The sequence below is a fragment of the Megascapheus bottae genome, chromosome 8 (assembly GCF_031878675.1).
Source record: "Megascapheus bottae isolate mThoBot1 chromosome 8, mThoBot2.hap1, whole genome shotgun sequence".
NCBI classification, from domain to species: domain Eukaryota; kingdom Metazoa; phylum Chordata; class Mammalia; order Rodentia; family Geomyidae; genus Megascapheus; species Megascapheus bottae.
The window spans coordinates 26098342-26122409 of NC_143516.1; the positions used below are offsets into that span (position 1 = coordinate 26098342).

Genomic DNA, 24068 nt, shown 5'->3' on the forward strand with positions numbered 1-24068 from the left:
CCTACTGGTAGAGTGTGTGCCTAGCATGCACAAAGACCTGGGTTCGATTCTTTGATACCACATACTTAGAAAAAGCCAGGAGCGCTGCTGTAGCTCAAGTGGTAGAGCGCTAGCCTCAAGAAAGCCCAAGGACAGGGATCATGCCCTGAGTTCAAGGCCCTGAACTGGCAAAAAAAAAAAAAAAAGCAATTAGGTCAAATGAAGTCGTAAGGTGAGGCTCTGATCTGATGGTATTAATGTCCATGTAAGGGGAAACAGAACTATATATTCTCTCTCTTTCCCACTTCACATGCTCCTCTCTCTTCTCTCTACCTCTCAAAACCAAGGCAAACATTGGGTAAAGACCATGTGATACCAGTTTAATAAGACATGGAATCCAGAAAATGCTCTCTCAAAATAAAATATTGCATCAGTCAGGACACCAATCATGAACTTTCTAGCCACAGAGCGATGACAGAGTTCATTCCTGTTATTTAAAATACGGTAGTATTTTGTTATGGAAGCACTATCCAACACACAAGATGTCTTCCTAGCTGTAGAACTAGAAGATGTTTATTGCAGTTAATTTGATAATTATGGGAAACCCCAGCTACTTTCTGAGATACTTCAGGTGGAAAAATTTTCCTACATAGTTAGAAGAGACAGTCATCCTAGCAGAGGATTGCTAGCTAACAGAGATGAAAAGGAAGCAATTATGAAGGAGCTAAGAGCATCTATAGAGACAGAACCTCCAACCATTTTGAGAAGTTTTTGAGTTTGACAGCTTAGGAGAGCTAGTGATCCAGGGAAAAGCTATAGGCTATTAACGAGAAACAGGGTAGACAATAAAAATACCAATTAGAAAATTCAATTCTAGCCCAATGATTCAAAGGCTGTCATAAAACCAGAACAAATGAGTAACCTTATGCAGTCAAAAGTACAAGAAATGAGAGAGTTGTCAGGACTGAAATTACACATATAGATAGATGGGTGAAAAATATCTTGCTATTTCATGGGTTGCCTTATAAGCCACGTGGTATCAGAAAGAGTATGTGAATCTTAAAAGAATACTAGCATGAGTCAGGAGAGAGGGTAAAATAGGGACTTGAAGAGCCAAAATTTAAAATCCCAAAACAAAAACCAGAAAACAACCACCTAAATAATTCCCCCCAAACCTGTCTCTACGTCAGAGGTTAAGCAATAGAGAGTGCTATCATTTGTTGGTGAGCAGAAACAACATCCAGCATCAGGACAAGAGTGTCCAGGATGAATCTTTGATTTTTAGAAAGTGATTTATGATAGACCATTAATGAGAATTGTAACTGTATATATTGAAATTTTATAATGAAAGGGGCCTTATGTTATGTCTTTATATACAGATTCAAGCAATATATTATACACACACGTGTATTTGTATAGTCTACACATGAATGTGTGAATAGAATAATACAACATTAATAATTAAATACTATATTATTATTATTATTATTATTATTCAGATGGTCTCTCTATGTAGTCCATGCTGGCACTGATCTCAATTATCCCTCCTCAGTTTCTTGAATGTATATATACCATGCCCATCTTTTATATAGCTAAGCAATACCTTATGTACATGTTCATCTATTCATTTTTAGTGTTCATTTGTATATATGTAAAATACATTTGATCTTATTTAAATTAATTTGTCAATTATTTAACCCATGAGAACCTTTTATGAGATTATTACGATTGTCAGCTTTCAGGATTACCTGTATGCTATAAAACTTACCTCTATCCTAGAAATTATGCTACAGAAAAGGTTTTTTTGTCTTGCCCTCCACAAGTGTTTAAATGAAAAAAATCATATAGTATATGCTACAGTGTTTTCATCTAGGGCTCTCTAAGCAGAGGATTATAATAGCACAAAACCTAGATACATAAGGTCATATAGGATGAGGCTAAATGAAAGGATCTCCAGGATATGGAAACAAAAGCTTTATCTTGAATGATTGTTGTTCTTAATGTACTGTGTTACTTCTCTTCTCTTTTGTTGCCCTTTGGTTAATCTCATATTGTTAACTGTATCTGACTTTGATACCTGGGTATATTGTATTTACATTTATTTGATTGTTTGAAATAGGAAAGGGAAGGGGGGAAAATATGAGAAGGGGTATCAATGTATGAGAGGTAATGCACCTACTATCTGATAAAAGTAACTAACTTCTCTATACATTACAATAAAAAAATAAATTAAAAAAATAAAAAGTAATAAAAAAGAATTTACAGTGTTTTAAGATAATTTGTAACAGTTCACTAGTAGCAATTTTTACATTCAAATATAATTGCTGAAGTAGAAATATATAAGAAATAACTTGTGGTAGCTCCATGTTTACTTTCTTAATTACTTATTACTCATTGCAACTGGATATACAGAACATTGAATAATTGATTCTAAAATTAGTTGAATACATACTAAATAATTGCATTTAGTTACTTATACATTTATGAGCATTGCTTTTATAGATTTAATATTTATATGAGAGTTTATATGTAAAAATTATGCCCATTTTAATGCTTACAAGTATTTCATAGCTAATTGAGTTTAATCATTTTCTAACTTAATTTAATTATGACCTGGTAGTAAAATCAGAGCAAATAGGAAAATTACATAACTATATTCAAGTTGCCTTTATTGATATTTTATAGTTGTTTAATATTTAGTCAAAAGAAAATCTTATTTTTATTTTAATTTTTAGTATAAATACTGATTTATATAAATTCAGAGGCACAAAATTATATGCAGTCAATATCTGGCTAGTCACATATTTTGTTTTGTCTTATTTTGTACCAGTGCTGGGCTTGAACTCAAGGTCTAGGACCTATCTTTGGGCTACAGCTCCACTTTTGGTTTTTTAGTGATGTACTGGAGATAAGAGTCTTCCAGTTTCCAGCCCAAGTTGGTTTCAAATTGTTGATCTCATATCCCAGGCTTTCACAGAGCTAGGATTATAGGTGTGAGCCACTGGCATCTGCCTAGCCACCAATTTTAAATATAATTCTGTGAACAGAAACTGAGAAACAGCATTTTTACATGAGCTTATGTTTATAAAGATTTATTGAGGACATGTATTAAATGTCCAAAATAGAATATTTCTACATGTTTATAGTAACAGTCTCTTAAGCTTCCAATATATGAAATTGCTATGGAGTCATAACAACCTAAGCCCACAGACATTGAAAATTGAGAACTTATGAAATTTTACGTGATTAATGATTTATTAAGGAATGTAAATTTGCTCTGTGTGATGGAAAAGTATTTGAACACCAAGATGAATGTCAGAATGGAATCAGGAGATTTTAAATGTTCAGTTCAGTAATATTGGAATTGTGTTCATTTGACCAAGTGCAATAATTCTGCTTTGGGGCTATATTCTCAAAGATACAACTTTAATTAAAGTGATATTTAAAGGTTGTCTTTCTTTATAAACTTTGGCTGGAGTTATGACTCAAATAATAGTGTATCAGCCTAGCAGGCATAAGGTCCCAAGTTTAAAACACAGCACCTGAAATTTGGGATATATATATATATGCAAGTGTAATTCACACCTATTTGTGTGTGTATATGTATACACCCAATATGTATAGTGAGTATGTATATACACACACAAAATCAAGCTGCATATTCATAATTAACTACTGGAATTCATTTAGTCAAATACTATATGTCATTAAGAAGTTATTTCTTATTGGGATAACTACTTTTGGGTAATTAGTTCTTAGATTTTTGAAAATAAGAAACAAAAGTTTCAGAGTTTAAAAGCTTAGTGTATTTTTCTTTGTATGTTTGAGCAGAATATATTTCTACCTAAAAGTTAGCATAAGCAGATCTCACTGATTAGGAAAAGGCTCTTAGACAGGTGTCTTACAAACAAGTAAAGATGAAAGTAATTTCGGTTGTGTTCTTTTCTAAAGTTGTAAAGAGAAACTGCCTGAGCAATTTTTATGTTGTTTACTTGGAGAGTTGCCAAAATGTAGACATTTTTGTACTATAAAGTACATCGTTTACATATGTACTAGTGTATTCACACTCTAAAAAATCCCACTTGAATTTTATTAAATACTAATTTTGATTATATAATAGAATGCAACCAAATGGAAAATGACTTCTCATATAATCATATGGATAAGTTATTTATATTGTCTTCATTTTGTACATATGAAGAACTAATAAGCAAGAGAATAAATATTTGATTGTCTGGGTAGGGTATGTATTACATGCATTTTAATAGGCACAAATTATTGGTCACTTGCTCATAATAAGTATAAATTACTGGTCATTTGCTTACAATGATATATCATGTAATCACACAAAAGCATTTCTCTTAAGAGGAATAGCTGTTTTTATATGATATGATGTTAGATTTTGTCATGTGGTGCTAAATGAGTAATCAGTAAGTAGTAAAATGAAAACAAAAGTAACTTGAATTAGTTTGTCAAAAAAATCCTATGTACTATGTTATCTCTCTTTTGTTGTCCCTTGGTTATCTCATAGTGTTACAGTATTTTACCTTGTAATCTGATATATTGTATATGGGTTTATTTAGTTATTTGAAATCGGATAGGGAAGGAGAGAATACAAGATGAGGAGTGGGAGTGAGGGGAGGGAAATGAGAACCAAGACATGAGAAAGGGTATCAATGTTAGTGAAGTAATGCACCTTCTATCTGGTGAATATAATGTAAACCTTCTATTAATTACAATAAAAACATATGAAAAAAATCCTAAGCCTTCTTTTTAGAATTATTTTTTAAATACTATTTAGGTTCTTGAATTAGAAAACTTTATGTTTACCTCAAACATCCAATCTATTTTGCTCCCAATAATCAATTGGAATCACTGCACTGCTTAAAATCAAAATTTCAGCAAAACCAATGAGATAAATAAAAGTTAGTGTTTCACATAAAATAAAGCCTTCCAAGTGGAAATGGAAATCCATTATTTGACAATGTGTTTGTCATTAAAAATATCAATTGAGGGCCGGGAGATTGGCCTAAAGGTTAAGTGCTTGCCTAGTATGCACAAAGTCCTGGGTTTGATTCCTCAATACCACATACATAAGAAAAAAGCCAGACATGGTGCTGAGGCTCAAGTGGTAGAGCTCTAGCTTTGAGAATGTCCAAGGACAATGCCCAGGCCCTGAGCTCAAGCCAGGACTGGCAAAAAAAATAATAAAATAATAAAATTAAAAAAATAACAGTTGATTAGAAGTTTCCTTAAAACACTTTTTTTTTTACTTATCAGTGAAATTAGATAAACTATCCAGTTTTCAAATTTTTACAAAATATAGTCAGGACTTCAGAGACTATCATTTTGCTAGAGAAACCACATTTGTGTCAGTTAAGAAAAAGCAGCTGTTCTAGTTGTGTGTGAATCCGAATTACACATACCTTTTTAAAAATGTTCTAGATCTCTGTTGACTTCAAAATAAATGAAACTTATGTTGAATTGTGATTAAGCAAAGACATTCTGACTTGAAAATTAACAACTTAGTTGTTGTAATCTTATTTTTTTTTACTATTTTTCCCTGCAATACTTGGCTATTAAAAAAAAAAGCATTTCTCTATCACTGGAAAGTCAATTTCACTTTACAATGATAAAAGATTCTACATCTCTAAAACTTTTTGATTTTACAATGAAAATGTATCCAAGTTTTAGTGTTACAGTTATTTCATTTACCCAATGTGAATAAAATTATAAAACATTTCATATGAATAGAAGTAATTATGCTTCTTAATGAAACTTAAATATAAGGACAAGATTTTACTCATCTAAGACTAAACATCCAAGAAAATCATTTATTTGGCTCTCAATTTTAATGTTGTAAGTCTCACAGAACTTAAGGATTCCTCTGTGAAGTTAAATGTAGCAGTTACAAATACATTTCAGTATGTGGTGAATGGTAATGTCTGTTCAACAATCAGGTTCACTCCTGAATAGCTATTGTTTTTGTCGACTATTAATTAGACTACAAGAATTTTCATATAATATACCTAAAGAAATTTCCCTTGTCCTTTATACAAATAATACTTTCAAAGACATTGTTTTCCCAAAGTTGACATTTAACAAATAATATTTTCTTGTATTACATGCTGTAAAGTTTAAATGAGTGTTTAAATCCATTAAAGATTGATAAAAGGGGACTTTAATTTCTTCTATTAGATGTGGTCTTTTTTTTCTCAGAATAACAATCTCGTCATTGATGCCTTTGAAAAACTGACAATCCACATTAATTTCTGATAGATACCATTATATGACAAATGACAGATAGCATGATACTTCTGCTGTTGGTTTTCATGTTCATTACTGTTTAAGTTGAGATCACTTGACAGAATGAAAGACAGAATTATTCACAGAAGCACCATGTGTATATGTGATTTTAAAATGTTATAGGCTTGTTGTTCAGTAAAATTCATCTGCTCCTATTCATTAAAATTAACTCACGGAGGAATATTAATTTCATCCTTATTTGAGTAACTGCAGAGTCTAGAAGTTTAACTCAGTTGGTAAAGCAAGTATGAATCAGGTTCAATCTCTAGCACCAGAAGGGATGCAGGGGGAAAGGGTTAACTGGAAAATCATATGAAAATGTCCAGATACAAACAGCTGTTGTTGCCAAGTGACCAAAATTGATCGATCAATCATGATTATGGCATTATTTGGGGTAGACATTGAGAGCCCTCAGTCCTTAGAACTATAGGCCAGTTATTGATCTCTTCCACATAAACTTAGTAGTATAGTGAACTAGTGTAATGAAAGAAAACCATTTTTCCAAGCCTCGTAAAACATTTCTTTTCAAGGCAGACATAAAACGCTATGTGGCTAATGAGTGATTGTTGTCCTTAATGTACTGTTATCTCTCATCTCTTTTGCTGTCCCTTGGTTATCTCATAGTGTTACAGTACTTCACTTTGTTATCTGATATATTGGATAAATGCGTATTTGGTTATTTGAAATTGGATAGGGAAGGGGTTAAAACAAGATGAGGGGTGGAGTGGGGGGAGGGAAATGGGGACCAAGACATAAGAAAGTGTATCAATGTATGTGAAGTAATGTACCTTCTATCTGGTGAATATAATGTAACCCTTCTATTAATTACAATAAAAAATATATGAAAAAAATGGTATGTGGCCCTTGTGGTGAACTTGATGTCAACCAGCTTTTTGTCTTTTGGAGTTTTCTGACACTACTGTGCATGAAAAGTTCGTTAGGGATGTCTAACATTTAGCAGCATGATTAAACGAACCCTTCCAGTTAGAATCAGATAACAAAATGGCTTTGGATCAGCTGTTGAGACCAGGTAACAAAGTTTGGCTAGTTTAACTGCCCAGTTTCTTACACCTCTTCAGAGAAACATAGTTGCTCATCCCATAGGCAGAACTACTCAACACATTTTTTCACCACACATTTTACACACAAAGCAGCCCTTTTTAAGAACTGTTTTTTTCTAATTCTTAAAAAAACAGTGTTTATAGGAGAACATAGCAGTGACAATTGTCATTTGGGAGCTTCTAATTAATCTTTTTCATACAACTAACCCTTTGGGTTGCTATTTCTGATTGGTTAACTTTAACATGTTAACTAACAATTCCTCTCATTTTTTCTCCAAGATTAAAATTATGGAGCATATGATGGGCATTTAATTTTCTCTGTTGAAATGGTTTAAAGATGTTGTATAGTATAATAAGCTTAGATATTTATATCCACACTTATCTCAGGTTTTCTTATTCTTTGTGGAGAACTTGCATATGCTTTAGTTTTGTGTTATTATCATTTTTTTATGTTTTTAAATGACCCCTAAATCAATATCTTATTCCAAGTAGCTAGGTAATAGTGTAACTTCTATTGCCCTACTCAATAATGTGCAAACCTAGTTAAACTTGTAATCTAGTAGAAATTTTTAAAATAAAGGATGTAGTCATGGATTCCACTTCTAGCATACAATTGAAAATGTCGGAGGGTAGCCCATGCATCCATGTTTTGACATTTTTCCCTGCTGATTCTGATGTAGCTTGAAGAAGAAGTAGACTGGCTAGACACTCAAAGATGACCATTTGATAGATCAAGAACTAAGTTCAGTGACTTTACTTCAATTTTCACAGATCAATGAATCTTACTACCCCATCATTCTCTTGGTACCTCAGCACCTCACATTGTACATTTGATCTTACTTTTCTACTTTTTTGGACTAGTCCTCCTGTATCATTTCAATATTTGCTGCTGTCATCCTGTTCAAGTTCTTGCGCATACCTCTGTCACTACCATAGCAAATCTTTGTGGCAATAGTGATTTCTGACACATTCTGAAAGCAGGGTCTCTCAGAAAAACTTTCTTGGGAGAATAACAATGATTTTTTAAAAGTTTTACAAAATCTAATTCATGAAGTTTTCTTAAGAATAAAACTAAGACCACTTAAATACAACCAAGTTTCCCTGAGGATGAAAACTGTTCTGAAGTCAGGAGAAGAGTATATTGTTATTACAGGCTGGGGAAAGAAGGACGATGAACAGAGAGATGGGGAAAGGTCAATCAATGGGTACTAAGTTGTAGTTAGATAGAAACAAATAGTTTTCGTGTGATGCTGCAGAGTATGGTGATTACAGAGAGCCAGAATGTACTGTGCATTTCAAGAAGTTGGAAGAAAGGATTTTTAGTTTGGTGTGCTCATGATATTTGTACATACATATGTAATGTATATGCATGGTGCATACTGTATCATTAATAGGTATATGATATAACATATAGATACAGCATGATTGGCTAATGTTAGCATTTTTCTTGTATACTAGAATACTTGCCTGATATGATCAGGATCTAATTATTTGGCAACTTACAACTGGTGGAAACTGGACTGCTATAGCTGATCTCCATTGCTTGGTTATACATGGATACTTTTAAAGGCACTGTTTGTTTATACATCCAGTTAGGGTACAGTTTAGACCTGGATATTTTTTCTTCAACTTGACCATGTCTAGTCTATTGATAAGGCTTTCAAGTGAGTTTTTATTTGCTTACTGAGCTTTTCATTCTATAGTTTATTTGTATTCTCTTGGAATGCATTCAGGTATTTATTTGTGACCATTTTGATTTTCATTGTTCATTCTTATCATCATGTTTTCTAATTATTTGGGATTCATTCACTTGCATTAATGTTTATAACTTTGGAGCTGTTGGCTTTTGAAGAAGTCATATTGCCTTATTAGTTTACATTTTCTTGTGTTTTTCGTGTTCTTGTATTCAGATTTGCATATCTGAAGTCACATCATTGGTAGGAAATTTTAATAGCCTGGAGTGACCTAACAGTCAAACAGGACTGAAGAGCACACATGTAGTATTCCCAGCGTTCAAGCAGGCCTTCAGTAGCATGCTTCAGTTGAACTCGGTGTCCACTTTACTGGCCAAGCATTTGCCTATATTCTCGAGGAAAGAAGATGGCTACCTAGAACCATTCAGAGGAAAATGAGTCTCTTACACTTCTTTGTGTACAGATTATAACTATATGTGGGCTGGAAGCAGGGCCAATTAAGTTTTTCTTGTTCAAGTTCACTTCTCTTTTGAAGCTTTGCCTTTTGTGTTTGCTTTTGATACTGGGAGCTACTGCTGACTATGGGGAATCAGTGGTCTCTGTACTAAGCAGGTTTATATTTCACAAGCCTCCCCTCCACCCCAGGATATTAAGTATCAGATTCTTAGTGGAAGACACAAACACAGCATTGACTTCTGTCTGCTTGAGAACTGAGAGACTTTGGCTGCCAGACTCATTCCTTCAAACCCCACCCAGCAGATCTGTGCAGGGGAAAGGAGGAGCCTGACATCATCACATGATTTTTTTCAGGATGTTTAGTGAGACTTCATGCTCTTACCTGACAGTAAGTACAAGCAGCATCTCCTAGAGGTTATTCTAAGTATTTTCAGACACCCCCACTCCCTTGCAGTCCCCCACTCTGTGTGGATGTGGGAAAATTATTGTGATTTTTGTGCATTTGGGATGAATGCTCTGAAGTCCTGCTTCGCAGCAAAGACTCCTCCTGGAGGAAACTCCCAGAGGATGAGCTAGTATTCTCTTTCTTCTGTAATCCTCAGATGATCAGACTTGTTCTTCTCCAGGGAGCATGGGACCACTGAACTCTGAACCCTTCATTGCTTGAGCTCCCCGATGCTTAAATTTTCAGTAGATCCATATCAGACATCAGACCCTCCCCTCTCCAGAGTTGTCTCTTTCTGTCTCCTGTCCAGACACTGTTTCTGGGAGTTCCAAGGTTCTCTGAGCTGTGATTATTTCCTGTTTTCATGTGTCCGGAGTAGCTGATTCTCAAATGATAGGTCTTTTCTCAAAACAATACTCTCCCAAATGAGAAGCCACAAATGAGAAGCTTCTTCTCTGAAGCTGATGTACCATGCAGGAATAAGCACTGTCACACCATTTTTTAAAGCTTAAAGGAAGTGTGGTTTTATCCTGTGGCTAGATTTGCCAGTGTAAAGCTGAGGGCTAGAGGCTCGGTGATGTAATACCAGTTTCTCAGAAGGCTTGCACTCAAAGGATGGTGGTTCAAATTCAGTCCAGGGAGGAACCATGAGACTTCATCTGCAAAGCAACCATCAAAAAGCCAGAGCCGGAGGCATTACTCAGTGGTAGAACACCAGTCAAGAACATAAGTCAAATAAGCAAGCTGAGGCAGCCTAAAGATCTAAGTTTAAACCCCAGTACCATCAAAAAAGAAAAGAAAAGAAAAGAAAGCAAGACTAAAGAAAAGAGAGAAACTGGACAATTGCTTGTCTCTTGCCAGGATCAATTTTGTTGTTTCATTGGTATTTCTTATTTATTTATTTATTTTTATTGTCGAGGTAATGTATAGAGGGGTTAAAGTTACATTTACCAGGTAGTAGGTGCATTACTTCTCACATGGTGATATCCCTTCTCATGCTTTTGTCCCCATTTCCTTCCCCACCCCCTCCCAATCATCTTGCTTTCTCCCCTTCCCTTTCCTATTTCAAATAAACATACATACAATATACCAGGCTGCCTTGTCTTTTTTGAATATTTAGTTCTTTTTATTCTTCATAGAAATAAGTCAATGACTTCTTTTTTACTAATTTTTAATTTTATTGTCAGGGTGAGGTATAGAGGGTTACAGACCTTTAGATTATCCCAGCACTTTGCTTAGAGTTACAAATGAAATTCTAATGCTAACATTGGACTTTTTTTAGGAAGTCTGATCATTAACATGATAGATGTTTTTATGCCTTGTCATGGACAGTTGTCTTAAATTCAACTAAGATAGATTTAAGACATATAGTTTCTTTGGCTGGATTTCTTTTGACAAACAGTTTGCTAGTCAATTAGCCCAATTTAAGGATTGAAATCATTAAAAGTAAATACCAGCCAAAGGGTCTTAAGGAAAGCAAGTTAAATCATAGGTTAGGACTAGACTTGTGATAGTTTATACCTATTAAGCCATCTTTATTGATAGATCGCTATCTGGAACTGTGATTTGAAGAGGATTAGTAGTCCACACCTTAAGTCAGCTGGAAATATGCCATAGAAGACAGTGACAGCACGATCAATTCTCAGAATATACTATAACTACTTTCTGTCTCTCTCGTTTACAATATCTCTCATGTTCTTTAGGTAAAACTCACAGAATTTATTTAGGGAACATGATCTATTCACGGCTCTGAATCTCACCTATGTAGAATCAGCAACTCAAAATATTCCAGGTCAATTAGGCTCAAGCACAGGCTAACCCAACTCAGAAGAGTATAATGTAAAAATCAGAACCTCATTGTAACAATTTGCAATTAGAACTATTACTGTCAAGCTGATTAAAATTTTGTCTTTTAGTTATTGCACCCAGCTGCTGGTGTCATTGAGATAGATGAGTTAATAACACTGATTAAGTCTTTGTATATTAACCTGTAACTTTCCTTTTTTTCAGTTTGTTCAACATTTGTGCTCACCAACTCCTTAAGGCTGCATTCCCAGTTCCATTTTACTCTGATCATATGTTATTGTCAACTTTCCTCAAACTTTCTGTAGTAGTACCCAGTTAATTTGTTTCTCTAATCCACCATTAATTAATGCTTTGATAAATTACAATATAAATGAGTTAAGAAAATTAAAGATATAATTTATCAGAATAATTTCTGTTATTTAATTCAACTGACATCACCTCCAAAATTTATATAATATTTTCTAAATTTTCACTCTTAATCTATATACCATAATCCATATGCAAAATAGATAATGAAGTGCTTTAATTATGATAATGAACATAAAGAAGTATCTAACAGAGTAAAGCTTTTTTAAGTGTACTGGGTGAACGTTTTTTATGGTACATTTGAACCCTGTATTGAATGCCATCAATACACTGGAGTTCATTAAATAGGACATAGAGAACAGGTTTATGATTTTAAATAGCTATAGAGTTCTGTTATAATAGCTTTATTTAACATTTAGGATATAAAATATAAAGTATATTAAAGTAGATAAAATGTACTTGAAACAATGTCCTTCATAAAAATGAAACCAGCTCTTAATGTGATACTGTTTAAACAATTTGCTTAACTTTATTCATCAAGATTTTTGGAAGGTTGAAATTTGGGTAAAACATAGGGACTATTTGATTTTAAAAGTGCCAGAAGGTAAAGACCCGTTACATTGTCACATCATAGGAAGATCTTTTGTGTCTGTATAGGAGAGACGTTGGTTTCATACATGGCTACCCCTAAGTCTGTTTGCTCTGGTAACCACTGATACAAAGAAAGGACCACACTAATTATTGTTTTCATCATAACCACTACTTACAACCCCTCTTAGTTCAGTTTTTCAACTCTATTAAATTAATAGGTTCTACCAGTTAAGAAAGTAAGTCATTTTTCCTCAATCACGAAAGCCATGCAATTCATTCAGAATAGTTGGAGAGTTGAACACTTGTGGATTCTAACTTTGTTCATATTTTGATCTGCTTTGGGTTTTTTTTTGTTTTAGTTTCACAATGAAGTCGTTCTAATCTAATCTAATGGAAGCCCCAAAGGGGCTTCTGTTCTTTCCCATGAACACTCCTCTGAAGACAACAATTATACTGTCTATCACTGCTTGTAGGCTTTACTTCTTGAATAATATCTTAACTCCCAATTAACAAGAAGCATTTGCTATCCTTAAAGGCTAGAAATAATCCCTATTCCTTAAAACAGCTTCTACTTTCCTATTACTTTTATTTCAGTCTTCTGAATGCCTTAGACTGTTCGGTAGAAATTGGGGAAAGAACAGATACCTTGAAAGATCATTTGTTGTTCATGTTCAGATATGTCTCTCAGAGGAGTATTCATATTTTGGCAAACAAAATTTACCCCCAGCTAAGCAATGAGCCTGCTTTTTCATGTCTAATTCTCTGTACACTGCATTCAGATGCAATGCACATTTATTTTAGATGTGTCATTCCTATCGTGATACTTTTCTTTACCTTTTAGCATATTGAGAAAGCATTCTCTTGGAAAAATGGTTATGCAAAGGTCTATCACAACCTTGGACCTCTTTAAGCTTCATTCCTGTAGTGAACTATCTGTAGACTTAAACGTATCGCTCTAATGGTCTCTTTAATGCTTTATCAACCACAAAATCTAGGGATATGTATGATTACAATAAAACAATTTCACATATAGGGACTTATTGTATGGGGCTACTCCTTGATAATTTATGTTATCCTTAAGCAAAGACTAAACACATATATTTACTAGAAGCCAAGTTATGTCTCCAACTTCAACAGGCTCTGATGTGTCTATTTACCTTGTTTAGTAATATGGACTATACTTTGCAAGTACAAATTCCTAAAACCTATATATCTGTATCAGATCATCATACGAGATCCTTCTTCAAGTATAGAAATATATAAATAAACACTTCTGGTGGCTCACACAGCAACTCAAGAAGAGGTAAAATCCGAGGATCTCTATTGAAGTCTAAATTGGCAGAAAAGTCCTTGAGACTCTTCTTTTCAGTTAACCAGAAAAAAATCCAGAAGCAGAGGTATGGCTCAACTGTTAGAGTGTTAGCTTTGAACAAAATAATCCATGTGACAGCTCTAGGCCCTAAGTTCAGATCCTAGTACTGGCACAAAAAATTCAAATCAAGAATAGCCAAAAAATAAACAAACAACAAAAACAACAGCAACAATAAAACCCCCAAATATTATTGTAAAATAGTAAGCTCAATCAGTAGAAATCATATTAAAGAATCACCTTCCCTCGATATTCTTTTTCTAGGATATTTACAAGATAGCTAGCCAATCTGTAATATGCTTACATCTTTGATAATCAAAATTACTAGTTTGTTAGGTACCAAATAGCTCATACCTATAACTTTAGCTACTCAGGGAGCTGAGATCTGAGGATCATGGTTCGAAACCAGCCTGAGCAGGAAAGATCCTGAGACTCTTTATCTCCAATTAACTACCAAGAAAAGTCAGAAGTAAAGCTATGGCTCCAGTGGTGGAGCTCTAGCCTCAAGCACAATAGCTCACATATAGAGCCCTAAGCCCTGAGTTCAAGGACTGGCACACACACAAATGCACACACACACATACAGAAACAAGCTAATTGAAGATACAACCTATGCCAGAAGCTTGAATCGAACATGTTTTAATTTGACGATGTAGGACAACAATTATATTTGCAGTAACTTATTGTTCTTATCTATCTAGTAAGGGTAAGTAACAGTCTGACTATGCTAAGTAATAAGCCCTGTTATTGTTGTATAAGAGGTGTGTAAAGAAATAGTCAATGCATCTATTCTAAGAACTCATAATACATTTTATACTATACATAATATCAAGTTAGGTAATAATAACCCACTAACAATCTATGGCAATCATGTCCAAAAGGTTATAATGAGATACATGTGAAGTGCTCTTAGATCCTAGATGAGACAAATAATTTTTAGGTGTGAGATCCTCTTCTTGACGAAAATGAGGATTAGCTGAATCTTTAGGGTTGATTGGACTTCAGTCTGTGAAAAGGTAAGGGAATGCAGAACTTACACTACTTTGGGACATGGTACATTTGAATAAGGATGGGAAATCTATGCAATGTAGTGTCATCTGGGTACCACATATTTTTATCATTGAGGGAAAGTGGAAGGGAATCTGTTAAGCCAATTGTTTTGGCTATTCTGATGTGATCATAGCATTGTTTGTAAGGATTGTCAGACAAGAGATGAGCTTATAAAAGACTATTAATGTGTCATTTTCATTGAGCAAAGCAATATTATAGAGAAGGTGATTTCAAAGGCACATGGCTCTTTCATTACAGCCTTCAGGGGCAATGTTTGATCACTGAAACTTGGCTGCTTTGTTCCAGTTTTCTCTGATGTTTGGCATTTTTGTGAATACATATGCTGTGACTTAGAATCAGTCTGTAAAGATTTAATAGATTCTAGACTTGCATATTCAAAATATATGCCTTGGGGTTAAAAATAAAGTGAAGCCCATTTTTAATAAGTATGTATCTATATGCACAAATATATTTTAGATACATGTCTCAATAAAATTTTAAAAAACAACTACACATATGTGTTTGTTCTAAAATTATGAACATTAGTGATTTACAAAGCTTACCATTGTATATATATATTAGTACTAAGAAAAAAAGTATATTTTAGGAGGCATTAAATTGTTGATGGCTGGGCGTAAAATGCCACCTTCTTTCAGGGATTTGACTTGGGGCTTGAACTCAGGTCCTGGGCATTGTCCTTGAGCTTTCTCAAGGCCAGCACTCTACCACTTGAGCCACAGTACCATTTCCAGCTTTTTCTGTGTATATGGTACTGAGGAAATTAACCCTGGGCTTTGTGCATGCTAGACAAGCACTCTACCACTAGGACATACTCCCGGCCCCTAGATTATTTTTTTAAGTTTTTTTTAAATTTTATTTTAATGTATAGAGATATTACAGTTATATTCACCAGATATAAGGTACATTATTTCTCATACATTGATACCCCTTCTCATGTTTTTGTCCCCACTTAATTCCTCCCACCCCTCCCCTAATCTTTTCCCCATCCTATTTCAAATAAACATATACATAGTATACCAGGTAACAAAGTCAGATACTGTAACAATATGAGATTAACCAAAGGGCAACACAAAAGAAGAGGAAAAAATCATAGTACATTAAGAACAGCAGTCACTCATAATTAAGCTCTTGTTTCCATGTCCTTGAGGTCCATTAATTTGGCCTCAACCTCTATGGCCTTATGTATCCAGGGTTTGAGCTATTGTAAACCTCTGCTAGTAGAGTCCTAGGTTTGTAATAATTATTACAAATGAGGTAAACCATTGAGCCTATGTTCCTTTTGGTCTGGCTTACTTCGCGTAATATGATTTTTTCTAAGTCTTTCCATTTCCTTACAAATGGGGCGATGTCATTCTTTCTGACAGCAGCATAGAATTCCATTGTGTATAAATACATCTTGCTGATCCACTCATCAACTGAGGGACATCTGGATTGGTTCCATATCTTTGCTATGGTAAATAGTGCTACAATGAACATCGTTGTACTAGTGGCTTTAGTATGTCCTTGTTTCTGGACCACTGGGTAAATGCCAAGCAGTGGAATTGCTGGGTCAGAGGGGAGATCTATGTTTAAAGTTTTTATTTTTATATAAAGGTGATATATAGAGGGATTACAGTTGATAAGTTAGGTACAGGGAATATTTCATTTTGGACAATGTTACCCCTTCGTAGGGTCTGTTTTTTTTATTATAGATATAATCTGTCTAGAGCAGGGAATCATTGACTTAGTAAATATGGGTTAATAGCTGCCTTGATTAGAAAACTTTAGAGAAACTTAAGAGGAGTTTCCAATGTCAGCACTGACATGAGCTTCTCCTTATATAACTAAAAGAAGTGATCTTTTTATAAAATAAAAGAGATTCTTAGAAAAACTCCTTAACAATCCTAAGTTTTTCATAGGGACACCAAAACTTACATAATTTTCTATTTATAGGTTTGTTTGGTCTCTATTCCTTGGGCATTGATGTGTACTCTCACACTTTTAGCTATTCTTTTTCTTTTTCTTTTGGTAGGGGATTGAGTTCTAACTTAGGGCCTCACACTTGCTAAATAGTTATACCAGTACTTTTGTATTTTAATTATTTTTCAGATAGGATTTTGTCTTTGCACAGACTAGTACTGGACTGTGTTCCTCCTATTTATACCTTCCAGTTAACTGGGATAAGAGTAAACTACTATATCTGCCTTATTTGTTTTAATAAAGCCTTGTCACCTATTTTTTGCCCTACCTGGCTCTCAATTGTGATCCTTCCACTTCCCAAGGGACTGGGATTATAGGTGTGTGCCACCAATCCTAGCCTTTATATTGCCATTTTCAATTCCAATTAAAGATTTGCAAGAAAGCTGGAATCCCAAGTCTAACAGGTAGGCCTACATCCACAAGTGGATACACTTTGCATTGAAATTAAGCCCAACAAATGTCCACTGAAATAGTCTGGGTTAAATTATATTTTGTTTCATGTGATCAAAAAAATCTTATGGTACCACTTCTTTGTTTTAAGCCCTTCCTTTCCTTATTCCTCACAACCAGTGGCAACAGGCTTTCTTTGTGAGTAGTGTGGCAACAATATCAAAACATGCTATTTCAGTTCTAAATGTATTGCCTAGACTGGTGCTTTACACACTTTTAATATACTTACAGAACATCTGGGGATTTTGTTAACACTGCAAGTTCTGCCTCAGCAGACCTCAGGGCTAGCCAGACAGTAACCAGCTCCCAGATGAAGCAACGGACCACACTGAAAACAGCGGCTGTCTAGTGTTCAAATGACCTCCTATTAACTTGTTATGGTTCTGGACTTTCAAAACTGGAAATGTATGTTCTCTGACTTTGAAGTTGCTTCTAACTTGGGGTGGCTTTTTTTTGTATATTAATCCATCCTTCCTTCCTTCTCTCTCTACTTCCTTCTTTCTTCCCTCCCTCCATCCCTCCTCCTTTCCCCCTCCTTCTCTTCCTTCTTTCTTTCCTTCCTTTCTTCCTTCCTTCCTTTCTCTCTTTCTTTTCTTCTTTTTTGTTGGTTGTAGGGAAACTCAGGGCCTAGGCATCCATGAGCCTTCTTAGGGTTTTTTTTGTTTTTGTTCTTTTGTTTTTTTTTTCTTTGCCAGTACTGGGCTTGAGCTTAGGGCCTCAGCACTGTCCTTGGACTTTGTCAAGGCTATGGCTCTACCACTTGAGCCTCAACACCACTTCCAGCTTTTTTTCTATGTATGTGGTACAGAGGAATTGAACCTGGGTCTTTGAGCATGCTAGGCAAGCACTCTACCACTAGGCCAAACTCCCGGCCCCCCTGAGCTATTTTGTCCCCAAGGTTGGCACTCTACCACTTGAGCCACAGCACCATTTCCCATTTTTGAGTGGTTTGTTGGAGATAAAAGTCTGTCTGGGCTGTCTTCAGACCATGATCCTTAGAGCTCAACCCCCCCGAGTGGTTAGGATTACAGACATGAACCATTGGTGTCCAGCAGAATATTCCCTTTTTTTTAGTCAGCAATAGAATTGTCCAAGGCTATTACCTCTCTTCTTATCATTTACTCTCTAGTTATTTCTCTATGTATTAGCCTTCCTACAGGGGACAAACAAGGAAAATAAATGATGGAAAGTATAACTGGTATCTAGGTTAAAGGGTTTGTGCATAGGATTTGTGTGAGTGGAGTCTAAAATTCTTTTTTTTCATATATAACAAATGAGGAAAACCATTGAGCCTATGTTCCTTTGAGTCTGGCTTACTTCACTTAATATGATTTTTTCCTAATGCAGACTAAAATTCTTAACTACAATAAATCTTTCCTGTTTGGGGGGGCTGGTCTTGCCACCTATTGCCATGAAGGTATGGAGAATTGTTATAGCTTGTGTAAGAAGATTGGTAAAAGTCTTATTTCATAAAAAAGAACAGACTACATATAGTGAGGAAATATGATGCTCTTCATAGAAAGCCTGATTTATAAATCTCTCCAACTTTGAAGCTTGGATTGTATTAATCTTTTTCTATCTTTCTTTCTTCCTTTCTTTTCAGTATTTACTTAGATCATTATTGACTCATGAATCTAATTCTCTGGCCCAGAAAAAGCATACCATAAATCCCAGCAGTGCTTGTAGTTTGACCTTGGCTAAATGAGCTAGTTGCTAAGGAGACATAAGTTTAGTTTATAATACTATACAATATGATTGCTTATATTTTACCCAGAAAATGAAGTTTAAAAAATCTAATGTTTCTTAGTGCATGGTGTACATCTTGGAAGTTATTATTAAATTTCTACTTACTGTAGTATATAAATCACAGAGGAACTAAGTAAAAACCTCTCAAGAGGCTCTGACTCCATTTTGTTTTCATTATTTCATTCCTTTATATTTTTCTTTAAGAAAAGCAAAGCTCTTTCTCAATTTTTTTTTCTTTACAGGCTCCATTTATGAAATGTTTGGCAATGAATGCTGTTTGGCAACGGGCGAAGTGATCAAAATCACTGGTCTCAAAATTAAGAAGATCTTAGCTGAAATTTGTGAGAGTATTGAAGGCAACCAGTCCCCCAAAACCTTTGAACTGCCTATGAACTTTCCAGGTATAGTACATCCTGACCAATTCTCACTTGTAAAATGCTGTTGCTAATTATCACATCCATCTATGCAACCAGAAGCAATAAGCAAGTGCTAGGGATTTCTTGTTGATGGTTTTGTTTTTGGATTTTTTTTGAGATGAGGTCCCACTATTTAGTCAAAACTCCTATGTGATCTAGATTGATCTGGAGCTACATCTGGACTAATCTCTAGGTCCTTCTGCCTCCCTATCTCCTGTTGTTTCAGGTGTGCACCATTGGTAATAATTTTTGTTCTTCTCGTCTAGAGGAATGGCTAGGGGAAAATATCAGAATTCTTATAGTTAAAATCACTTAAGAAATATTAGTAGGAAAGTATTTTCAACTTTTTTTATTTTTAAACTAATTTCTATTATATTTTAGTAGTTTATGTTATGTAAAACTGCCTGACACTGTTGGCTAATGCCTGTAAATCTACCTACTCAGGAGGCTGAGATTTGAGGAGGACTTTGTTTCAAAGTCAGCCCACATCTCCAAAAAACTATTAAAAAGGCATGAAATGGAGCTATGACTCAAGTGGTAGAGTGTTAGCCTTGAGCAAAAGAAGTTCAGGGATAGCACCAAGGCCTTGAATCCAAGCCCCAGGACTGACCAAAAAAAAAAAAAGGATGTATAGAACTAGAACTGTTATACATCATTTAAACTTATATATCCTCTATTCCTGTGGCCATTGTGTTAGTTCCTTGGACCACTGCTTAGCTTATTGTTTGATTCTTCCTGACAAGTTCATTATACTTAGTCTTCCAAAGTGTAACCTGTTCAGGATTGTTCTGGTATATTCCTGTGGTATGTGGGATACCACAACTCACACATCATTGGGCCAGGACTGGTGATTTGCTTGTCCTTTGTCTCTACAGCAAGCTTTGGCAAATGTTCTCTGATGTGACAGTATTTTAGGCTTTGTAGCCAGAGAATCTGTCATAACTACTCCTCTCTAAATGTCATAATATAACATTTAAAAGGTACCCATAGATAACACATAATGTTCAAAGTGTTCCATAACAAAAGTTTCTTTACAAAAAATAGTGACCGGCAGAATTTGGCCTGTCAGCTATAAATGACTGACCTCTGCTCTAGACTAAAACTTCTGACTGGGTGCTTCGACCTGAAACTTCATATTCCTAGTTCCATGCAATTTTCTGGTGCACAAAATTTCTCAGTAGTTGATTACTGAGTGGGTACATAAGTAGAGAGCAAAGCCTCCAGTGCATTACAATATATTCTTTTCAGTGATAATATGACTGAAGCTTATTTTGCTTCTCTGGTTTCTCAAGGAATTTCAAACTGTGATGGCTCATGTTTTAGGATATGAGGCTTGGGAGTTGGATTTCATCTCCAAGCCTGATAATTCTTAGTCATGTAACCTGGGCAAGTTATTTGCCTTCCTCATGTAAAATGAAATAATAACATTATCTGTATCACCTAGTGTTGTTGGGGAAACCTGTGTTGACATAAACTTAAAATTCTTGTTATGGGGGCTGGGAGTTTGGCCTAGTGGTAGAATGCTTACCTAGCATGTGCTTGGTACCACATACATAGGAAAAAAAAAGCCATAAGTGGTGCTGAGGCTCAAGTGGTAGAGTTCTAGCCTTGAGAAAAATCCAAGGACAGTGCTCAGACCCTGAGCTCAAGCCCAGGAATGGCAAAAAAAAAATCTTGTTATGCAGTTGGCAAAGAGGTAGTCTATAAATGTGTTACTTTTATTAATTATTAAGATTTTATGGTAATATGTAGAGGAGGGAAGAACAGTTTTCAGAGAATGTTGCAATTGAGCAGAAGAATGTTAATGAACTGAACTGAGTGTGTGAGAAAGATTCTTTACAGTGCTCTAATATATTTCCCTTTTTTGTCAGTACTGGGGCTTGAACTCAGGGCCTGAGTGCTGTCCTTGGGCTTTCTCAAGGCTAGAGCTCTACCACTTGAGCCACAGCACCATTTCCAGCTTTTTCTATGTATGTGATACTGAGGAATCGAACCTTAGTCTACATGGATGCTAGCCAAGCACTCTACCACTAGGCCAAATTCCCAGTCCTGAATATGCTTCCCTTTTAATGGAAGCCTGTTGTCAAAATCTAATTATGCTTTCTTATCCCTGCCTTCTACAACAATTGTTCTCAAACATGGGTACAAATTGCAATCATAACCAAATCACCTTGGGGACATTTACAAAATCATAATGCTTTTAGGTCACTTGCATGTAACATTCTGATTTATTTGGTTGGGATGAGGTCAGAGCAATGAAGATTTCTTAAGATAGTAATGAACAGTCAAAGTAAGAAAGAGTGTTGCCTAAGAAGTTTTTCCTATGTATTCTAATTTATATGACAACTCCTTTATTGAATCACTGTAGTGCAACATGCCTCAATTAACACATTCATTGCATTTTGTATGTAACTGCAGTATTTCGTGTGCCTATTTGACTAGCAACATCTAGCAGATAGTAAGATTGCTTAGAGTAGAAGCTCAGTTTCATTTATTGATATAAACTTGTGGTATATAATAAACATTTGCTAATTTAAAATGTTGAGAAAATTTTCATACAGTGAGCATTTTCTTTCCCTCTCTTCCGCCTCATCTTCCTTTTTCTCTTCCTTCTTCTATCCTCCCCTTCCTTTCTTCTTTTTTTCCTTTGATTGATGGGATGTTGATTCTTTGTTTAATTTCTTCAGTTTCTTGTATATTCTGGATCTTAGGTCAGAGGAGTAACTGGAAGAAATCCCCCCATTCTATAGGTTAGCTTTAAATAATTGAAAGTACATAGTATAAATACTGTTTTCCATTTGCAGGGATTCTTATTCATTGATAATTAGTAGCTTTATTGAACTAATCAGTAAAATCCACATAATGTCTTATGTGGTTGCTGATATCTCTATTCCATTAGCTTAAAGGATAGGCAATACTTAGATTGATTGATTGATTGATTGATTGATTGATTTAACACAACTGGCAAAAAAAGAAGTCTCCAAGCTCTTTGAGGGGCTCTGTGTTCATTTTGAAGCAAGCCTTCACTATTTAGCCAGGCATCTAGAAACATTTATGTAGTTTTTACTCTCCCAGCCTCAAAGAGTTTCCTCCCATTTCTTCTGAATATGCACACCACCTTGCATGTGTATATGATTTATACAAGCACATGGCATCGTATCACCTGAAGAAACACATAGGAACTATGTCTATACAGACATGTCATTTCCCAGCTCCTAGTGAAACTTTGAGGTTATCCTGTTGCATTTCCCTCACCATTGCATAACCACAAGCAATAAAACTTACCCTTGTTTTTGATAAATGTTCTAAGGAGAAAGATTTCCCTACTGAATGATTTCCATGTTAGATTTAATAGAGCTAGCCATGTCAGTATGTCTGCTCTGGGGCCCATCACCCAAGCTAAATAATGGTAAATATCAGAGACTAGGCTTGTGATAGCCTCAACCTCTTTCTTCTCTGGTTAAAAGCTGCTGCCTTTAGTGCTAACAAGAAGCAAATGGAAGAAGAATGGGAATAGAACAAGATAAAATGCTTCAGCATTTGCTGTTCTTCCCAAGATTTGGCCCCTTAAATAGGTTTCCTGAAATAGTTCTAAATTTTTGGTTCATTTCTAGAGTTCTAAAAAATTCTTATGTTTTTATTTGGACCATTTCTCTCACTGCTTTTATTTAGGGGGCAATTGTTAGAGGCCTTTTTTTGTGAAATCAACATGTCAGATTATGAATACCGTGTGTCTTGACCACTGTCACCTCCTCCATCATCTCCCTCCTGTCACTCCCAACCTTACCTATTCACCCCCTAAATTTATCTAATTCCATTTTCACATATGCAAACTGCATATTTTCAGTACCTTTCTCTACATTTCTTTCACCATTCATCCACCTTCCTTCCCCTCATATTCCTCCCCACTACTAACAGTGTACATTTAAGCTTCCTGGTATTCACTTTGTTAAACTGTAAGTTAGCTATAGAAAGGAGTTATACCAGTGCACGTCTTTACTACCTGTACCGTACCAACATGTTTGTGTATATACATATGTGCATACAACCTTATACATTTTTTCATCTAACTTCCACATATGAGAAAAAAACATGTGTCCTTTGTCTCTCTGAGTCTGACTTTGTTTAATGTAATTTTTTCGGGTCCATAAAGTTCCCTGCAAAGATACAATACATTATTTTTCCTGATGAAGGAGTAAAAGTCATATACATGTAAATAATATATATATATGTGTAGTATATATATATGTCTACATATATATCACATTTTCTACATCCATTTTAGGATATCTGGTCTGTTTCCCTAACATGTGTATGGTGTATATTTTCTGTAGGTCTTTTCTTCATCCCTTTGCTGATACCATTCACATTAAAGAGCACAGATTCCAGTTTCATATACTAACACAAAAGCTT

The 24068-nt window shown here is 35.0% G+C and overlaps 1 protein-coding gene and 1 long non-coding RNA gene across 2 annotated transcripts in view; one reads left to right on the top strand and one right to left on the bottom strand.

The window, feature by feature from the left end:
• LOC150059682 (uncharacterized) overlaps positions 1 to 24068 on the bottom strand; it is a 722023-nt gene that overhangs the window by 631278 nt on the left and 66677 nt on the right. The gene's annotated exons all lie outside the window — the stretch shown is intronic.
• Positions 1 to 24068, top strand: part of Themis (thymocyte selection associated) — a 158298-nt gene that overhangs the window by 15052 nt on the left and 119178 nt on the right. The window contains exon 2 of the mRNA XM_090338159.1: positions 19482 to 19640. Within this exon, the coding sequence (XP_090194285.1) occupies positions 19482 to 19640 (159 nt within the window). The remainder of the gene's footprint in view (positions 1 to 19481; positions 19641 to 24068) is intronic.